The sequence below is a fragment of the Pipistrellus hanaki genome (assembly GCF_964339955.1).
Source record: "Pipistrellus hanaki genome assembly, chromosome: 3".
Taxonomy (NCBI): domain Eukaryota; kingdom Metazoa; phylum Chordata; class Mammalia; order Chiroptera; family Vespertilionidae; genus Pipistrellus; species Pipistrellus hanaki.
In genome coordinates, this window is record NC_140505.1 from 97508789 (window position 1) to 97528428 (window position 19640).

Below are 19640 nucleotides of genomic sequence, written 5' to 3' on the forward strand. Positions count from 1 at the left end.
TTCGGCTTAAAAATATTTAAAAACAATATTTGAGAGAGATAGGGAGAAGGAGAGCGAGGTGGAAACATCAATAATGAGAGAGAATCATCGATTGGCTTTCTGTTACACACCCCCTACTAGAGATTAGCCTCCAACCAGGGCATGTGTCCTTAACTGGAACCTGGGAGCTTTCAGTTTACAGGCTCATGCTCTATACACTAAGCCAAACCAGCTAGGGCCCCATGGCACTTTCCAGGTCACTTGCAGACATGTGCAGAGTGATGAATAATGTGACTTGCGTAAATGCATCCTTCGCCAGGTTGAACAAGGCGAGGCTTTACCTTCTTGTCTTTCTCATTCTATAGTATACCAGTGTCCTTTTCAGTCTATGATTAGTGCATGTTTTTCATATTTTTATGCTTTTTGTTGGTGATTTGGCTGTTTAAAAGTTCCTCTGATCATAGCACTGAAGTGCTGACTATTGGGCCTAGGTACCAAAATGCTGTGATGTGCCTTTTAGAGGAGATTCCTATGTTGCTATTTAAGCTTCAGTCAGTTAGCTGTGAGTTGAGGGTTCCTGAGTCAACAATATGGTACACCCAGAAAGAAGATGTGGAGTAAGTTTTGACAGAGAAAGCAGTAGAGCCTACTAATGAAAACCTGGACAAGATGGCAAAACAAGGCATCAGATTAAATGATGAAAGTCAGCTTAAGACTCCCAACAGCAGCCAAAATATTAGAATGGAATTTTGCCTTGGGAAAAGTTGCTAATGACACAGAAGCATTTGACCCTATGCCTGAGCAAAGCCTTCAATTGAAGCACCACTGTATTTTCACCTTACATTAAGACACTGAAAAGATGTGAGGTGAAAACCCACCAGACAAGATTTAGTTAAAATGTGAAGCTGTTTTTGGAGAGAAAATGGCTGTCATGGCAAGTTGCCAGAGCCCAGCTTCTGAGGTAGATGTCACCCTGCCACCCTCATTGATGTCTTCCTTGTCTGCAGAATAAACTCCATCACTTCTCTTTTGTTGTCTGTGGGGCGTACCAAGGTCAAGAGCTCTCACCCCACAGTGCATTGCCTGGTATACATCCTGCAGCTCTGCCAACAGTAAGGTGCTAATCTTTATATATATAAAGAGCCAGGGTCTGTAATGACCAAGGCTTGACCGAACACCAGAAGTCAGTGCTGGGTTGCTGTGGTGACCCAGCACTGACTACAGCCAGTGTCAGCGCAGTGATCCAGCACTGACTACCATGGGGGCTGCTGATCAGGTCCAGAGAGAGGCCTGCTGAGAGAGAGGCAGGGTCTGGTCCCCAGCCTCCATGGCAGCTGTTAATCAGCTGTTGCCTCTCTCTCTCCCGGCTTTGCCAGTAGCCGTGCCTTTGTTTCTCTCTGTGCCTCCTTGAGGGCTGCTACTCAACCCCGCCACTTATATCAGGCCCAGAGATAGGCCTGGAGATGCTGACTGGCATAGAAACTGACCAGTCAGAACCTAATCTGGTTGAACTGCAAAGGCAGAACCTAAGGTAGGGGCTGAGGAGGGGTTTTAAGGGCAACAGCTGTTTGGTATAAGGTGTAAGAAAACGGTTCAATTTTTTTCATCACTGGTTTGGTAGTATAGTGCATATGGCTGGTGTCAGTCCAGATATAGGGATTATTTGTTTTTGTCCGCCAAGAGCATCTCCTTCTGCTGAAAAAGGCTCCCCCACCCCACCATTTAAGCAGTCCTATCTTATATAATCTATACTACTAAAAGGGTAATATGCTAATTAGACTTGGTCGACTGGCCATCTTCCTGACACCTGACTTCTTTCCAGACCAAGCCACCATGGTGGGGTCTGAGGCAGAGACAGTTACGGGTGGCAGGGTCGGGCAGTTAGGGGTGATCAGGCAGGCAGGCCGGTGAGCAGTTGAAGCAAGCAGTCCCAGATTGCAAGAGGGATGTCTGACTGCTGGTTTAGGCCTGATCCCACAGGGTCTAAACCGGCAGTTGGGACATCTCACAAGGGGTCCCTGATTGGAGTGGGTGCAGGCTAGGCTGAGGTTCCCCCTCCACCCCCCATGCATAAATTCCATGCACTGGATCCCTAGTGTTCTTATAAAAAGTTAAAAGCTGAATCTGATTTACATTAAACCTGATTTACATCACTGTGTACATATGTACTCACATTAATGAGTACAAGTACTACTGTCCAGTATGTATGTACTGTATGTATACATGTTTGTTGAGAGTTGATGACCACTGTAGCAATTAAACAGCAATTAGGGGCCCAATGCATGAATTTGTGCCCCGTGAAAGAAACTGTGGGCTGCGAGGCTACTGTGGGCACAGGGGTAGGTCTCAGCCCATCCTCTGCACCTCCACCTGGCCCCTGGTCTCCTATCTGCTGGCAACCCTACTCATACACCATCGCTTCCACACGCTGATTGCGCCGGCCACCCTTGCACCTGCTGACGGAAGAGCTATTGGGGCCAGTGCCAGCAGTCAGTGCAAGTGGGTCTGGCACTGTCAGCAGGTGCGACAGTGTCTGCTGCCCTGATCACCCTTCAGTAGCAGGTCGAGGTGGCGACACCCTCAGGCGGTTGGGGTTGGCAGCCGCTGCTCGCACCCGCTTATTGTGCTGAGTGATTGGGACCAGCACCAGGTGCTAGCAGCGGGTGTGAGCAGTGCCTCCTGTGCAGGTTTGAGTGGGGCTGGTGTTGGCAGTGGGTGGGAGAGGCAGCTGTTGGCCCTGATTGCCACTCAGTAGCAGGGGGAGGTAGAGAAGCCCTGAGGGGCCATTGGAGTTGGCAGTTGCCACTCAAAACTGCTGATGGCGCTGAGCAATCGGGGCTGGAGCTGGGTGCCGGCAGCAGGTGTGAGCGGGGCCAGTGCTGGCAGCAGGTGCCAGGGCCGTGTGAGACTGCTGTGTGTGGGAGCAAAGAATTTTTAGTAACAACCAGAGGCCCACCCCGATGACAGCGACAGGCACCTCATCTTTACCATACTGCCAGGCCAGTGCCTGCCACATTCCGCACTCTGCTGCCTGCTGCTGACGCCCACCATGGTCCACATGTGCCCCTTGGTGGTTAGCGTACATCATAGCGACTGGTTGTTTCGTTGTTCTGCAGTCTGGTCTATTTGCATATTAGGGTTTTATGTATATATAGATGCTATAATCATACTGATGAAAAGAAATGCTGTATATCACTATGTATAAGAAATATATATTAAAGTGTTTCAACAGAAATAAGATTATGTGTTGATCTCTTAAAAATATGACCACAGATTGGCAGGAACCTAAACCTCTATTTCCTTTTAGAGCAAAGTTTTAGTGTTCATCGTGACTGTGTAAAACAGAACTACAAGTGAACGGAGTGTGTTAATATTCTGTATGTTTTCCCCCTGTCATTGGGTGATACGGAGAGCACCTTATCTTTAGTTCCTTTTGCACGGAGCTTCAGCTTGTTTTCAATTTTGTGGTTTTTTTTCTCAGTTGTAAATAATGCTACAGTGAACATAGTGAAAACATTTGAGAGACTATAAGTTCCTAAAATTACATTTGTGCCCTAACTGGTTTTGCTCAGTGGATAGAGCGTTGGCCTGTGGACTGAAGGGTTTCCGGTTCGATTCCGGACAAGGGCATGTACCTTGGTTGCGGGCACATCCCCAGTAGGGAGTGTGCAAGATGCAGCTGATCAATGATTCTCTCTCAAAGTCTGGCAATTTTTTAAATCATTTTTTTTATCCTTTCAAACTTTGTATCATGTATAAGCTGTTTATCCAACAGAGGGAGCTAGATTATCACATAGATATACTAACTGCAGGAACTTTTTTCCTTTCTCAAATAAAAAGAGCCAAGGTATTTTAAAAATCCTGACTCATAACTTTTATCTAAAAATGAGGTGTGTTATGTGTGTTTTTTTTTTTTGGAATATATTTTTTATTGATTTCAGAGAGAGAATCATTGATTGGCTGCCTTCTGCACGCCCCCTACTGGGGATTGAACCCACAACCCAGGCAGATGCCCTTGACTACAATTGAACTTCAGACCCTTCAGTCTGCAGGCCAACACTATCCACTGAGCCAAATCGGCTAGGGCTTGTGTTATGTTTTTAAAAGACATGCTGATGATATTCTTCGAAGGTAACACAGATCTGTAGAATGACCAATTACTACTGCTTTGCCAGTGGCCAGGATAGATTCTTTCTATCCTAACTGATTCTACGGGATTAAGGCTGTGATAAACATAATATTAATAGCGTAATTTGGTTATACTCTTACTGTGTTCCCTTCACGGGCACTAAAACCCAGTATCTTTTCCCAGCAAGAAGTAATAAAATGTTTCTTTTTGCCTCTCTGTAGGGTTCAGCACCACCCCCTTCTCCAACACCCAACAAAGAGATGAAGAATAAAGCAGTTCTTTGCAAACCTTTAACGATGACAAAAGCTACTTACTGTAAACCTCACATGCAGACCAAATCTTGTCAGACAGGTAGCTTTGGGGGGGCAGGGGGATTTGACTTACAAACTTACCTGTATTTATACCTCTCTTAATGAAATTCCAGGTTTTCTCAAATAGTAGGCTATGAATAAATTTACTCTATCATTTTCTGTTGATTTTGCCCGTTTAATTTTAGATATTACCTTGAGAATATAACATATTATTTAAAATTATTTATGAAAATTAATCTCTGATAAAGGCCTAGGATACAAATTAATGTTAACAGTGAAATAATGTCATGGGAAAATTTTTTGGTTAAGACTTACTAAAGTTATAGTACTCTCTCTGACCATCATCTCTAAGTGTGATCTGTAATAACAGCAATGCTGTTTCCTTCTCAGAATGAGATGAAATAATTCAAATATGTATTTTTATCAAATTTAAATGTTAGGTATATAATGATTTTTAGATTAAATAAATCTTTTTGTGGGGGAGGTGAGAGGAATTTGTAAGGTGTCAGGAACTCTATATTGTTTTTTTTAAAGGTTGTTTTCTTTATATTAAAATAAAGTTCTTAATTCTATTTGTACTCCCTATAAGAGAACAGCTACTTCATTCATTTTTTTTTTCCAGCTAATTTTGTGAAAAATGGGAATTTATTTTAAATGGGGACTAAGACACTTGTTTTTCTTTGTTACCGCATTATTTTAACACTGAACACTGTATCAGTGCTAGTTAACGAGCTTCCTCATTGCATATTGCATTTGCAGATGACAATTGGAAGACAGAGTATGTCCCAGTGCCTATCCCTGTGCCTGTATATATTCCAGTGCCTATGCACATGTACAGCCAGAATATTCCTGTCCCCACTACAGTTCCCGTTCCTGTAAGTTGGATTTCAACTTATTTTCCATTGTGAGATTTATGAGGCATGGATGGGAGAACAGTGTTGTTGCAGTTACTGTTTCGGTGAAGCTAGCAAATGGGGTTGAACTGGCCTTTCTTCTAAGTTAGGTATGGGTGTGTGCTTGAATCTGTGTTGGTTATGCTGCTGGGCTGTGTAGAATCTTGGAGAGTGAAGTTCAGCAGATGCCTATGTTTGCTTTATTTCCATTGTATTTTATATTGGTTCATATTAAATAAAAATATTTGTGATGCTGCTTTAGGCTTAGAACTGAAACATGGGTTAGGGTTGTATATCAAATATCATTATACTTTGTTATAAATCATTTGCAGTACTTAGTATTCTTAAGTCAGGGCTTGTCTATTATAGCCTCCTGGGGAACAGATTGGTTTCATTAAAATTAAGATGTAGAAATAAATTATCTGTAATGTTATTCCAGCTCTAAAATTGCTGGTAGTTTTCCAGCTCTTAAATTGCTAGTAGTTTTTAAATATAATATATCAGTTAATAATACATTATTAATCAGTACTGCAAACAAGAACACTGGTGGAGATTTTTCTAGGTGATTACTCTGTGCTTATATGTCATACTAGAGGCCTGGTGCACCACATTTGGGCAAGGATATGGTCCCTAGGCCTGGCCAGCGATTGAAGTGCGAGCATCTGGCACGGAAGGGCAGTTTACAGCTGACCTCTGGGCCCTGGGCAGCACCTGGGCCCCCAGGCCCCTGCCTGCCCCCTTCCGCCTAAGTTCCCATGTGGAGATGCAGTGAGTGCGGCCGAATGCTGTTGGCCCGGGTGCAATGTGGGCCTCTGGGCCGCCCAACAATGCTGCCCGGAGGCCAGTCGGGCAGCTCTCTCTCCCAGCCGGCCTCTCAGACTGGCTCCTGTGAAAACCCACGGGGAGCCTGACCAGCCCCTACAGTCCTGGTGGCTATGACCCAGCTCACCTGGAAGCCCATTGGGACCGGCAGTGCCTCCACTGCCACCCGTTGCCAGCTTTTTGTTGCTGATGCCCTCCATGTTCTGCACCGCCCTCTGGTGGTCAGCGCACATCAAAGCAAATGGGTGAACTCCTGGTTGAGGGGACAATTTGCATATTAGGCTTTTATTGTATTGGATATTTTACATATCATAAAATAGCCTATATAATAAGGAGGTAATATGCAAATTGTCACACCCTTGCACAAGATGCCCAACCCTATGTGGTCACAAAATGTCCTCTCAAAATGGCTGGCAGGGGAGGGCAGTTGGGGGTGACCAGGCCTGCAGGGAAGGCAGTTAGGGGTGACCAGGCTAGCAGAAGAGGGCAGTTGGGGGGAGGGGGGGCACTGGGCCTGCAGGGCAGGCTGTTGCGGGGGACCAGACCTGCAGAGGAGGGCAGTTGAGGGCATTTGGGCCGGCAGGGGAGAAGTTAGGCATTGATCAGGTTAGCAGAGGAGTGGTTAGGAGGTGATCAGGCTGGTAGGCAGAAGCAGTTAGGGGCAATCAGGCAGGGGCAATCAGATGAGTGGTTGGGAGCCAAGCAGTTCCAAATTGTGAGAAGGATCCCAGATTTAAGAGGGTGTAGGCTGGGCTGAGGGAACCCCACCCCTACCCCCCAGTGCATGAATCTCGTGCACTGGGCCTCTAGTAAACACATTTATATGGTGGGAGAAGTAGGGTACCTCCATTTCTCTGTCAGCATATCTGCATTACTCAATGCCGGGTGCTTATTAAATTTTAGATATTTTTCTTATAATCATTGTTATTCCCCAAGCAGAGTACTGGTTCTAGCTTCTATATTCCTATAGTACTTTTATATATATTAATGTTGTAATATTAGTCATACTTCATCACTGTTGCTGGTTCATATTTGCCTTTTTAACAGTACTCTGAATTCTTTGAGTGCAAAAATTACTGCCTATTCATCTATATATCTTCAAATTTTAATGCAGAACTTGGCAGATAAGCAGGCCATAGATTCTTGCCAACTCTGATTGATAATCCTTGCATGAAATGATATGTTGATGATAACAAAAGTTATTTTTCTTTTTTCAAAAGACAGTTGCTTGTGTTCTGGGCTTTCTTTGTCACAGGTGACATCTTAGTCAATAATACTTGATAATACTTCTGTTGTTCTTGTTTTAATCATCACGTGAGGATATTTTCCCATTGATTAGAGTGGAAAGGAAGTGGGGAGAGAAATATCAATGTGAGAGAGAGACACATCGATTGGTTGCCTCCTGCAGACACCCCAACTTGGGCCAGGGATCAAGTCTGCAACTGAGGTACATGCCCTTGACTGGAATTGAACCTGGGACCCTTCAGTCTTCGTGCCAATGCTCTATCTACTGAGTCAAACCTGCTTGGGCAGCATCTTATTGTAGTTTTAATAGGTGTTCTTTGCAAGGTTTTTATCCAATACTAGAGGCCCTATGCACAAAATTTGTGCAAGAGTAGGGCTTCCTTCCTCTGGCTGCTGGCACTGGCTTCCCTCTAGCACCCGGGACCCGGGCTTCCCTGGCAGCCTCAGCTTTGTCCGGAAGGTCACCCGGAAGGATACCTGGTCTAATTAGCATATTATGCTTTTATTATTATTATAGACTAATTCCCCTGCCAGCCTGTTTGCCCCCCACTTCCTTCCTCTGCTGGCATGGTCACCCCTAACTGCCCTCCCCTGCAAGGTTGATCACTTCCAACTGCTTTCCCTTGCAGATCTGGTGCCTCCCAACTGCCTTCCCCTGCTGGCTATCTTGTGGTAGCCATGTTGTGTCCACATAGGGGCAGGATCTTTGACTACATTGGGGCAGTCATCTTGTGTGTTGGAGTGATGGTCAATCTGCATATTACTCTTTTATTAGATAGGATAAAGGCCTGGTGCATGGGTAGGGGCTGGCTGGTTTGCCCTGAAGTGTCCTGGATCAGCGTGGGGGTTCCCTTAGGGTGTGGGGCGGCCTGGGTGAGGGGCCTGTGGTAGTTTTCAGGCCGATCAAGCCGCACAACCCCCCACCCCCCCACCCCCGACCCCCCCCAAGCAGAGGCCTTGGATTCTGGGATTTATTTATTAAACCTTTGTAGCCTGGAGCGGAGCCAAGCCTTCTGCTTGCTCTGTGGTGGCAGGGAATTTATTTACCTTCTGTAATTGAAACTTTGTAGCCTTAAGGTGGATGGGCTGGCCAGGGTGTGTGGAAAGCTTGGCTTCTCTATCACTTGGGAAACCCAAGGCCCCCTCCTGCTTTCTCTGTGGTCACAGCCATCTTGGCTGGGTTAATTTGCATACTCACCCTGATTGGCCAGTAGGCATGACTTGTGGGTGTGGCTTATGGGTTTAGGAGAGTGATGGTTAATTTGCATATTTCTCTTTTATTATATAGGATAGAATGATAAACTAGACCATGTGTCAGATAATTTTTACTTTAGAAAAATACCTTTTAAAAATTTTTAAAAATTGATTAGAGAGAGAGAGAGAGAGAGATAGACAGACAGACAGACAAAGACAGACAAACATTGAAGTGAAAGGGAAACATCGATTAGCTCCCTCCTGCACACACCCTACGGGGAATTGATATTACAACCCACACATGTGCTCTGACCGGGAATTGAACTGGTAACCTTCTGGTGCATGGATGGCGCATAACAAACTGAGCCACACCAGTCAGGGTTAGAAAAATACCTTTTAATGTTGAGCAAACCTAACAGTAAATACTTTGGTGAATTAGGTGCCAGTCCCTGTTTTTCTGCCGGCCCGGGTGGACAGCAGTGAGAAGAACCCTGCAGTAGCTGAGGAGCTAAAAAGCAAAGTTTCTTCAGATCCTCTTGATACCGAATTGCTCACAATGACGGATGTGATGACTGAAGAGGAGGGGAAAACAAACGCTGCTAACGTCAATAGTGAGCTACACTGTATTACACTTTGTGGATGAGTGTTGTTGGATTTTACTAAGTGCTGTAATTGTTATATTGTAGTATGTTCCAGAGCATTTTAATCCTTGGTGTAGGAGTGGGGGAAGATTGTAACAAAAATGTATTTTATGTTAAGAGAGCAAAGTTGTATCTTGCAAGGTGTTTTATTATGGAAAGTGAAATTTCAAGAAGAAATTTGTAGGGTCTTTTTTTTTTTTTTTTAATATATTTTATTGATTTTTTACAGAGAGGAAGGGAGAGGGAATAGAGAGTTAGAAACATCAATGAGAGAGAATCATCGATCAGCTGCCTCTTGCACACCCCTTCCTAGGGATGCGCCTGCAACCAAGGTACATGCCCTTGACCGGAATCGAACCCAGGACTTTTCAGTCCGCAGGCTGATGCTCCATCCATTGAGCCAAACCAGTTTCGGCTATAGGGTCCTTTTTTAAATGGTAAAAGGATTTGAAATGCACGATCAACTAAAATTTGTTCTTGTTTTCATAGACTAGCTCAGATATAAAACTAATTTGTAGTAGATTTAATAATCCAGATTCTTATTTTATAATAGTTATCTCCAATTTTGTTTTATCGATAATACTAATGTCATTTGCATGATCTAAACCAGGGTATGTTGTAACTTCTGTTAGGGCAGTGATTCTAAACGTACAGCATGATGAGTGTGTTGTAGATGTTTTTGTCTCAGAATATTTCTTCCCCTTAGTCCTTTGGTGACAACAGAGTCCTGTTTCAATCGTGAGCTAAATCCCTTTAGAGTACAATAGAAACACTATAAATTCTATGTATTTTACAATGTGACAATATTTTTGAAGCACTTTGTTAGGGAGTTAACAATGAATTTCGTGGATTGAAATCAGTTTTTTGATTTTTTAAATTTAAAAATTTTTTAAAAATATATATTTTTATTAAATTCAGAGAAGAAAGGAGAGAGGAAGAGATAGAAACATCAATGATGAGAATCATTGATCAGTTGCCTCTTGCACGCCCCCTACTGGGGATTGAGCCTAAAACCTGGTCATTTGCCCTTGATCAGAATCGAATCCAGACCCTTTAGTCTGCAGGCTGATGCTCTATCCACTGAGCCAATCCAGCTAGGGTCCAAGTTTTTATTTTTTTAATGAACACCCAAAATGTCAGCATAAATTCCCTTATAGAAAGGGTAGTATTTTGTGAAACCTTTGTTTCCTGTGTGGGTGCGCATGAATGCTTGTCTGTCTTTCTGTCTTCTACTACCATCCTGAACCTAGATAAAATGCATTTCTTATTAAGGACTGCAATACAAAAAATGCTTGAAACAACTGATCAAAATATTAGAAGACAGTTGTATATAAGTATATATTGAATGACATGAAAAACCTAGGCCATAATTCAGGAAAAATGTTGAAAAATTGCAGTTATCCATCCTCATTATTTTACTTTAGACAAAAAAATTGATTTTACAAATACTCTCAATATCAGAGATGTTTTACTAGCAAAGCATGCCTATTAACTTTTGAAGAGGGCCAAAAACTTACAGGAGTAAAAGTTTTTGTGTTCTCAAGGTTATCTAGTAGTTATAAAGTTTATAATAGTTAATTGCAAGATAGCTATATATATACCTTTTCCTTTTGTGACATTAATATAAGTATTCTTGTTTTGCATTTACAATTAACTGACTTTCTTTTGCCAGGTATAGGTATCGTTGAGGTCTTTTTTTTATTTCTAATGACAGTTTGGATTGATTACAGGTGTAATTATTGAGACTGAAATAATTGGTTCAGATCTCTTGAAGGATTCTGACCTAGAGACACAGTCCAGCATGCCTGATGTACCATATGAGCCAGACTTGGATATCGAAATAGATTTTCCCAGAGGTATTCATAGTACTATTTTATTCTTTTAATGTGAACTATGTGAACTATGGTTATGGAATTTAGTTACAGAGTCATAATTGTGGTTATGATCATTAGGCATTTAGGGTTCATGTCATTGCCTTTACTGTTCATAGTTGTCTTTTTTACCCAGATAAAATTCAACAGTTAACTTTTTTTTAAATTAATATATTTTTATTGATTTTAGAGAGAAAGGGAGAGGGAAAGAGAGACAGAAACATCAATGATGAGAGAGAACCATTGATGGGCTGCTTCCTGCATGCCCCCTACTGAGGTTGAGCCACAACCCAGGCGTGTGCCCCTGACCAGAATCGAACATGGGACCCTTCAGTCTGCAGACCTACGCTCTATCCACTAAGCTACACCAGCTAGGGCAACAGCTAACTTCTAAAATGACTCAGGATTGCTTTGTAGGGATTTTTAGAGCCTTACAAAGAAACTTTCTCAAAGTAATTCATTATATAAAATTTTGAAGATAAAGGATAAAGAAGTGTTTGTGTATTTTTTAATAATTGAAATAAAATATCAGTAGTAACTCTCTTAAGATCCTTTTGAAAATTAAGTTGACCTTCAAAGGGAAAAAGTATTTTCAGGTCTTTTGTTATAAAAGAGATGTGTTCTATTTTCACTATTTTCTTAATCTATTGATGACAAATAAGCACATTGAATTGAATGTAAAGTATTTTATTTTAGGAACGATTTAATAGATTCAAATAGATTTGTAATGAGATCATTTAGATCTTACAATTGAACTTCAGGTTATAATAATTTTTTTGATACCAATTTACATGAAAATTTCATGTTGATATTCATTGTACATATTTGTTAAGAGTCTGAACAGGTTTTATCAGAATTCATAGGCCATGTTAGATACAGAAGATCATTTATTCTTCACCCCAGCACAGGTTGTTCCCACATACAGATGCCTGTTTACATCCTTTGGTTCTTTCTTTGTTGGCTGTGTTATGTAATATAAAGCTCTGCTATTGCATTTGGAATAAAAGTTGTGATTTGTTTGTCAGCTGCTGAAGAGCTTGATATGGAAAATGAATTTTTATTACCACCTGTTTTTGGAGAAGAATATGAGGAACAACCTAAACCTCGATCTAAAAAAAAGGTATAAAATTAATGGTATTTTTGCATTTGATTAATATCTCTATATAGTAATATCTCTAAACAGCTATAGAGTAAGGATATAATGGTGCTCACTTGTGCCTAGGAATATGGGAAGATATTTTGTTTTCTAGATTTAAGAGGTAAAGTCTTTATTACTTCATTTTTAGATAATAAAAATGTCTCAGATATAATTGTAACTTAATAGAAGAAGAGTAATTATTATTGCCACTTTGTTTTTGTTTTCAGTTTTAGCTTTATAAATGGTTGGCATAGATAAAAAGTTGACATAGTTGCAAGTAAATTAATTCTTTGACAAGAATTGAGACTATTTTCTAGGGAGTTGTTTTTTCCATCATCATCATCCACATTATTTTTAAAATATATTTTTATTAATTTCAGAGAGGAAGGAATAGGGAGAGATAGAAACAGCCTATATAATAAAGAGGTAATATGAAAATTGACTATCACTTCAACACACAAGATGGCCAGCAGGGGAGGGTGATCAGGCCAGCAGGGGAGAATAGTTGGGGGGGGACCAGGCCTGCAGGGTCGGGCAATTGGGGGGGGGGGGGAAACCAGGCTTGCAGAGGAGGGCAGTTAGAGGCATTTAGTCCAGCAGGAGAGGGCAGTTAGCGGTGACCAGGTTGGCAAGGGAAGGAAGTTAGGGGTGACTGGGTCAGTAGGGGAGGGCAGTTAGGGGTGACCAGACTGACAGGGGAGGGCAGTTAGAGGTGACCAGACTGACAGGGGAGGGCAGTTAGGGGCGACCAGGCTGACGGGAGGGCAGTTAGAGGTGACCAGGCCGCAAGTGAGTGCAGTTAGGGGCAATCAGGTAAGCAAGCAGGTGAGCAGTTGGGTGCCAGCAGTCCTGGATTGAGAGAGGAATGTTCCAGATTGGAGAGGGTACAGGCTGGGCTGAGGGACACACACACACACACACACACACACACGCGCATGCATTTCATGCACCAGGCCTCTAATTAATGATAAGAGAGAATCATTGATTGACTACGACCTGCACACCCCTTACTGGGGATGGAGCATGTGCCCCAAACTGGGAATCAAATTGTGACCTTCCTGGTTCATAGGTTGATGCTCAACCACTGAGCAACACAAGCTGGGCTCCAGCATTATTTTTGATGAGACTAATCAGTGATGTTGGAATATACAGTTCATTATATCCTATTTCATTTAAGCATATCAACACATAGGAAGACATCTCAGACACTAATAGATTCAGGTAGACAAAATTAACAGGTGTAATTGTTTTAAATATTTTAACATCAACTTTATTTCTCATTTCCAACATAAATTAAGGTCCAAAGGGCAAAAGAAAAATTTTACAGATTTCCCCCAAAAGAAAGAAAATAAAAAAGGAGTACTCTGCAGTAGAATGTAGTTGGACTTTTACTTCACACCACAAAATGAGTCACAGATCTAAATGTAAGAACTAAAAATCTCTTAGAAAAAAACCAAAAAACTCTTAGAAGAAAACATAGGCTGTAATCTTCATTATCTTGGGTTTCTTAGATATAACAGAAAAAGCTTAAGGAACAAAAGGAAAAATGATTAATTGGATTATGTCAAAATTTAAAACTTGTATAGCAAACAGTGCCATCAAGAAAGTGAAAAGGAGTTGAGTAGTTATTTCCTTTATGGTGGAATTATTATAAAGTTCTTCCATTTATCTCTTAATATTTATTATCCTTTTATTTCAGATTATTAGTTCATGTCATATATTTATTTTCTCACCAGAGACTCACAACATAAGTTAATAAAATTTTATTGTACACAATGGTTTATGTAGAAATATGGCATTTCTGCAAATATATTTCAACACATGTTATAGGTGACTATTCTCACTTTCAGGAGTACCGGTCAATTCTAAGAATATAAGTATATGCTCTTTAATTTGCATTTTTTGATTGATAGCTTATATAAAGTCATGAAATAATGTAGACTTTTTTAAAAAAAAGGAGATTTACAGTGGTATTTTACTAATAGGGAGCCAAGAGAAAAGCTGTATCAGGATACCAGTCTCATGATGATAGTTCTGACAATTCAGAATGCAGCTTTCCTTTCAAGTATACATATGGTGTAAATGCATGGAAACACTGGGTCAAAACGAGGCAACTTGACGAAGATCTTCTGGTATTAGATGAGCTAAAATCTCGTAAGTGTTCTGATTTTGTTTTCCTTATGTCCTATTTAACAGCAAGATATTGTTATTAACTTCCTTTAACTTTTAAAAAATAAATGTAGATTTTATTTTACTTTTAAGTTCTTACATACAATAAATTTCAGGGGCTTTCTTAATCTTAAGACAGTAGTAATATCAATTACTAATTTTTTATTTCTTTTTAGCTAAATTAGTAAAGTTAAAAGAGGATCTGCTGTCTCACACCACGGCTGAGCTTAACTATGGGCTAGCCCATTTTGTCAATGAGATCCGCCGACCAAATGGAGAGAGTTATGCACCTGACAGCATCTATTATCTTTGCCTTGGAATACAGGAGGTTAGTAATTTGCAGGCAAATTTTGAATATAATGTTAATAAGAAAGGTTGTGGTATTTCTTGGACAGAAAAATGTTATGCTTCAAGAATATTAAACAAAACTTCATGGAATATAATGATTCATTGCTTCATCAAGAGAGACAAAAAAAGATTTAATCTATGACAAAAACTAGGATATTTTAAAGGATTTTCTGAGCTTTGTAATTAGGTGCTATAATGTGATATTTTCTTAAAAATTACTACATTCTTCAGAACTCAGTACAAAAACCAGTAAGAACAGACCACTCAAAATGTCTGTATCTTTTGTAACATATCTGACAAAGTTGTATGTTTGTTACCATATGTAAGATAATGGCATGATGCAGATATACATAGATCCATGCTGCTGAAATGCATGTGAATGAAAATGTCTGGTTTCTTCATATGGTTGGTCTGTTTCTGTATGGACTGGTCACGTTTTTCTATCATGTTAGAAACATTAGTTCTTTGGAATCATCTTACAAAATGGATCATTCTTTAGGAATTTTGAATAAACTTCAGCTGAATGTCTGTGAATCTGGAGTTTTCCATTGATGGCAATAACTTCTGTTTCTGAAAAAAATTGTATAGGTTTGAACCTAGAGGTCAGAAAGGATTTTCACTTCACATTCTGTGTGTATGTAAATGTGGTAAATAATGGAAGTAGATCTTCTTATGCAGGGTGTTGTTTAAAGACCTAAAATTTAATGTTAAGCTGCTAACAGCATATTGAAATAAGTTACTGAAAAAAAACTGGAATTGTCTTAATTTGTATTTTATTTATATTCTCTTCAGGGTAGATAATTTCCAAAGATAATGAAAGCAGTGTGGGGAATTAACACATAGCTATCTATACATTACTGTGTGTTCAAAGGCCATCACATATTTTGTAGTAACAGTCTAAAAGAAATAGAGAAATTTTGTTTCTTCTTATTCCGACTTGATAGATTTCCATGTACTTTGAGCTTCATATTTATATGGCGATACTAGGTTCACCATTCTAAAATCCCAAAACTTGAGAACTAAGATTTCTCTGGAAACTCTTTTGACAGTAAAACCTGACTTGAAGAGTTGTGATTCTGTTTTCTTTATTATATTTTCAAAAAATATTCTATCTTAACCCAGCCAGTGTGGCTCAGTAGTTAAGCATGGAATTATGAGCCAGGAGGTCACAGATTGATTCCTCGTCAGGGCACCTGCTTGGGATGCTGGCTCAATCTTGCATTGTGGGGGGGTGCAGGAGGCAGCTGATTGATGATTCTGTGTCATAATTGATGTTTCTGTTTCTCTCTCCCTCTTCCTTCCTCTCTGAAATCAATGAAAAAATATATTTTAAAAAATTCCGTCTTAGTATATTAATTGTAGACTTGTAGAATTGTTAATGTTTCTAAACAAGTGTAGTGTACTTACCTATGGAATGTTGTGTAATGGTCTGTTTCCTCTGTAGAAGTACAAAACATTTGAATTCTGAAACATATCTGGCTTCAGTGGCTGTGGCACAAGGCTTAGAACTGTGTATATGTTTCCCCTTCTACTTTATTATGTTTTGTAGTAAAAAAGAGTAGGCATAGCATTTGTAAATATGCTAACTGGTGTAGGTGAAAACATCTCAATCTTCTGGTGTCAGAACAAGTTATCCTATATAATAAAGAAGTCATATGCAAATTGACCCTCACACCCTTGTGTCACAAGATGGCCACCCCCACATTGTCACAAGGTGGTCAGCAGGGAAGGGCAGTTAGGGGTGATAGGATTAGCAGGGGAGGGAAGTTGGGGGCAATCAGGCTGGCAAGGGAGGGAAGTTGGGGGCAATTGGGCCTGCAAGGAAGGGTAGTTGGGGATGATTGGGCCTGCATGGGAGGGCAATTGGGGGCTGGGGAGTGGGGGAACCAGGCCTGCAGGGGAGGGCAGTAGGGGGTGATTAGGCCAGAGGGGAGGGCAGTTGGGGATGATCGGGCCAGCAGGGGAGCTGTTAGGTGTCAATCATGCTGCCAGGGTTGCAGTTAGGCATTAGTCAGGCCAGCAGGCAGCAATCAGGCAGGCAGGCAGGTCAGTGGTTAGGAGGATTGGGCCAAAACTGGCAGTCGGGCATCCCCAAAGGGATCCCAGACTGGATAGGGTGTAGGTTGGGCTGAGGGACACCCATGCGCCCCCGCCCCCCCCCCCCAATTGCATGAATTTTATGCACCGGGCCTCTAGGTTATTACATATAATTCTCCCTGGGAGCAAACAGGAGATGGTGTTACTTCTTTGTGTTTGTACCATGCTGTCCCCATAGTTCCCACTTACTGACCTGGGTGATTGCTATGGCTATTATTATACAATAGTCCTATATATCAACTGTGTGCATACTTAAGGTAATTTTTAAAAAAGAGAACATATATGTCATCATTTTAGCAGTAGTTCCATTTTTTATTTTTACTAATTAAAAAAAAAATTTTTTTTAAATCCTCATCTGAGGATATTTTTCCATTGATTTCTAGAGACTGGAAGAGAGATTAAATTGCCTCCTGTATGCACTCTGACCAGGGCCAGGGCTGGGGAGAAGCCTGCAACTGATGATGTGCCCTTGACTGGAATCGAACCCGGGACCCTTTGGTCTGCAGGCTGATGCTCTATCCACTGAGCCAAATCGTCCAGAGCAATTTTTAAAAATTTTAAATTGTAGTTGATGTACATTTTATTAGTTTCAGGTGTATAACATAGTGATTATATATTTATATAACTTATAAAGTGATTACTCTGATAAATCTGATAGCATACATAGTTATTACAATATTCTTGACTATATTCCCTATGCTATACTTTATATCCCATGACTATTCTGGAACTACCATTTGTACTTTTAATCCTTTTATCTTTTTCACCTATATCCTCACCCCCTCCTATTTTGTAACTGTCAAAATGTATTCTGTATCTATGAGTAAAGAAAAAGTCTGTTTCTGTTCTGCCTGTTTATTTTGTTTTATAGATTCCACATATTAGTGAAATCATCTGACATTTGTCATTCCTTTCCTGACTTATTTCACTTAGCATAATATCATGTAGTTTCATCTATGTTTTTGCACATGGAAATATTTTAAGTTTTTTTCTTTTTATGGCTGGGTAATATTTTATTATATTGGCTATTGTAAATTATGCTGCAATGAATATATGGGGCATATGTCTTTTGAGTTTAGTGTTTTGAGTTTCTTCAGATAAATACCCAGAAGCAAAATTGCTAGATTGTTTTTTTTATGGCCTTTTATTTTAAAGTCTGTTTTGTCTGGAGTAAGTAAACAGTTATTTTTGTTTGTTTGTTTTCATTTGAACAAAATATCTTTTTTCATCCCTTTATTTCAGTCTGTGTGTGTTTCTTTTGATTTGAAGTGAGTCTCTTGTAGATAGCATATATAAGGGTCTTGTTCTATTGTCCATTCAGCCACCCTGTGTTTTTGTATTAGAGCATTTAATCCATTTGCATTTAAATTAACTGTTGATAGATAACTTATTTAATGCCATTTCATTCAGATTTTTTTCTCTCTCTATTTTTTTTCTTTTCTGTTTTTAAAGAAGACCAGATCCTTTCACATTTCTAGAAATAGTGATTTGGTGATGATAAACTCCTTTAGCTTTTTTTTTTTTTTTTTTTTTTGTCTTGGACGCTGTTTATCTGACCTTTGATTTTAAATTTTATCTTTGCTGTATAATCTTGGTTGAAGGTCCTTACACTTTGAATATTTTGTGCTAGTCTCTTCAGCCTGTCAAGTTTTTGTTGAGAAATCATCTGACAATCTTAGGGGGAATTTCCTCCATTGTAGGTAACTACCTGCTTTTCTTTTTCTGCTTTTATAAGTCTGTTTTTGTTTTTAATCTTTGGCCTTTTAATTAACAATGTGTCTTTTTGTGGGCCTCTTTGAGTTAATATTATTTGGGACTCTCTGAACTTTCTGGACTTACATTTTCCTCCACCAGGTTAAGGAAGTTTTCCATCATTACTTTTTCAATATGGTATGAATATTGGTGCACTTGAAGTTGTCTCAGAGGCTATTATACTATCCTTTTTTTTTTTTTTTTTTTTTTTTTTTTAGAGAGCGAGAAAGAGAGAGAGAGAGGAAGGGAGAGAGAGAGAGAGAGAGAGAAACATCAGCAGTGAGAAAGAATCATTGGTCAGCTGCCTCCTGATGCCCCCTACTGGGAATTGAGCCTGCAACCCAGGCATATACCCTTGATCAGAAATGAACCTGAGGCCCTTTAGTCCTCAGGCTGATGCTAAGTTAAACCAACTAGGGCTATCCTCATTTTTTTTGGATTTTTTTCTTTTTGCTCTATATATTGGGTGTTTTCTATTTCCTTTTATTCCAAAGTAGGGGCCTGGTGCATGAAGTTTTGTGCACAGGGGAGGGAGTTCCCTCAGCCTGACCTGCACCCTCTCCAATCTGGGAGCTCTCAGGGGAGCCCTCTCCAATTATTGAGTTTCTGTCTGTCTTTGCAGTCATGTGAGCGAATTGTCTGAGATTCCAACCCAGTTTGGTTTGCTGCTCACAGAATAATAGAGGCTTTTTTCTTCTCCTTTGCTTCATTGGTGGAGATTTCCTGGAAGTTTTGGGATATATTCCCTTTAATTTTTCCTTGACACTCTGATTTTACTTGTGTCTCTCACCTTTGCTTTCCCTCCATCCCCCACCGCAACAGTAATTTACTCCAGGCTCACTTTGCTGTAGTGTCTAGATCCGTCTGCCACCAGAACTACGATTCCCAGCATTCCCGGTGCTCCTCTGCGCTTTTGGTTTTACTTCCTGCTCTGTCTCAATCCCATGGCCTCCCACTCTGCCAAATCCTCCAAGCTGCCAGCTCTCCCTCTGGGATTCCGCTTCCTGGCCTGGGGCTGCCACCAGAACTACTGTTCCCAGAATTCCCGGTG

General features: G+C 40.5%; 1 protein-coding gene across 4 annotated transcripts in view; it reads left to right on the forward strand.

The window, feature by feature from the left end:
- Positions 1-19640, forward strand: part of ZMYM2 (zinc finger MYM-type containing 2) — a 152375-nt gene that overhangs the window by 115915 nt on the left and 16820 nt on the right. For all 4 annotated transcript variants that reach the window (XM_084878529.1, XM_084878528.1, XM_084878527.1 and 1 more), the window contains 7 exons: positions 4330-4459; positions 5179-5294; positions 9013-9184; positions 10945-11070; positions 12111-12205; positions 14209-14377; positions 14569-14720. In XM_084878529.1, coding sequence (XP_084734655.1) covers positions 4330-4459; positions 5179-5294; positions 9013-9184; positions 10945-11070; positions 12111-12205; positions 14209-14377; positions 14569-14720 — 960 coding nt within the window. The remainder of the gene's footprint in view (positions 1-4329; positions 4460-5178; positions 5295-9012; positions 9185-10944; positions 11071-12110; positions 12206-14208; positions 14378-14568; positions 14721-19640) is intronic.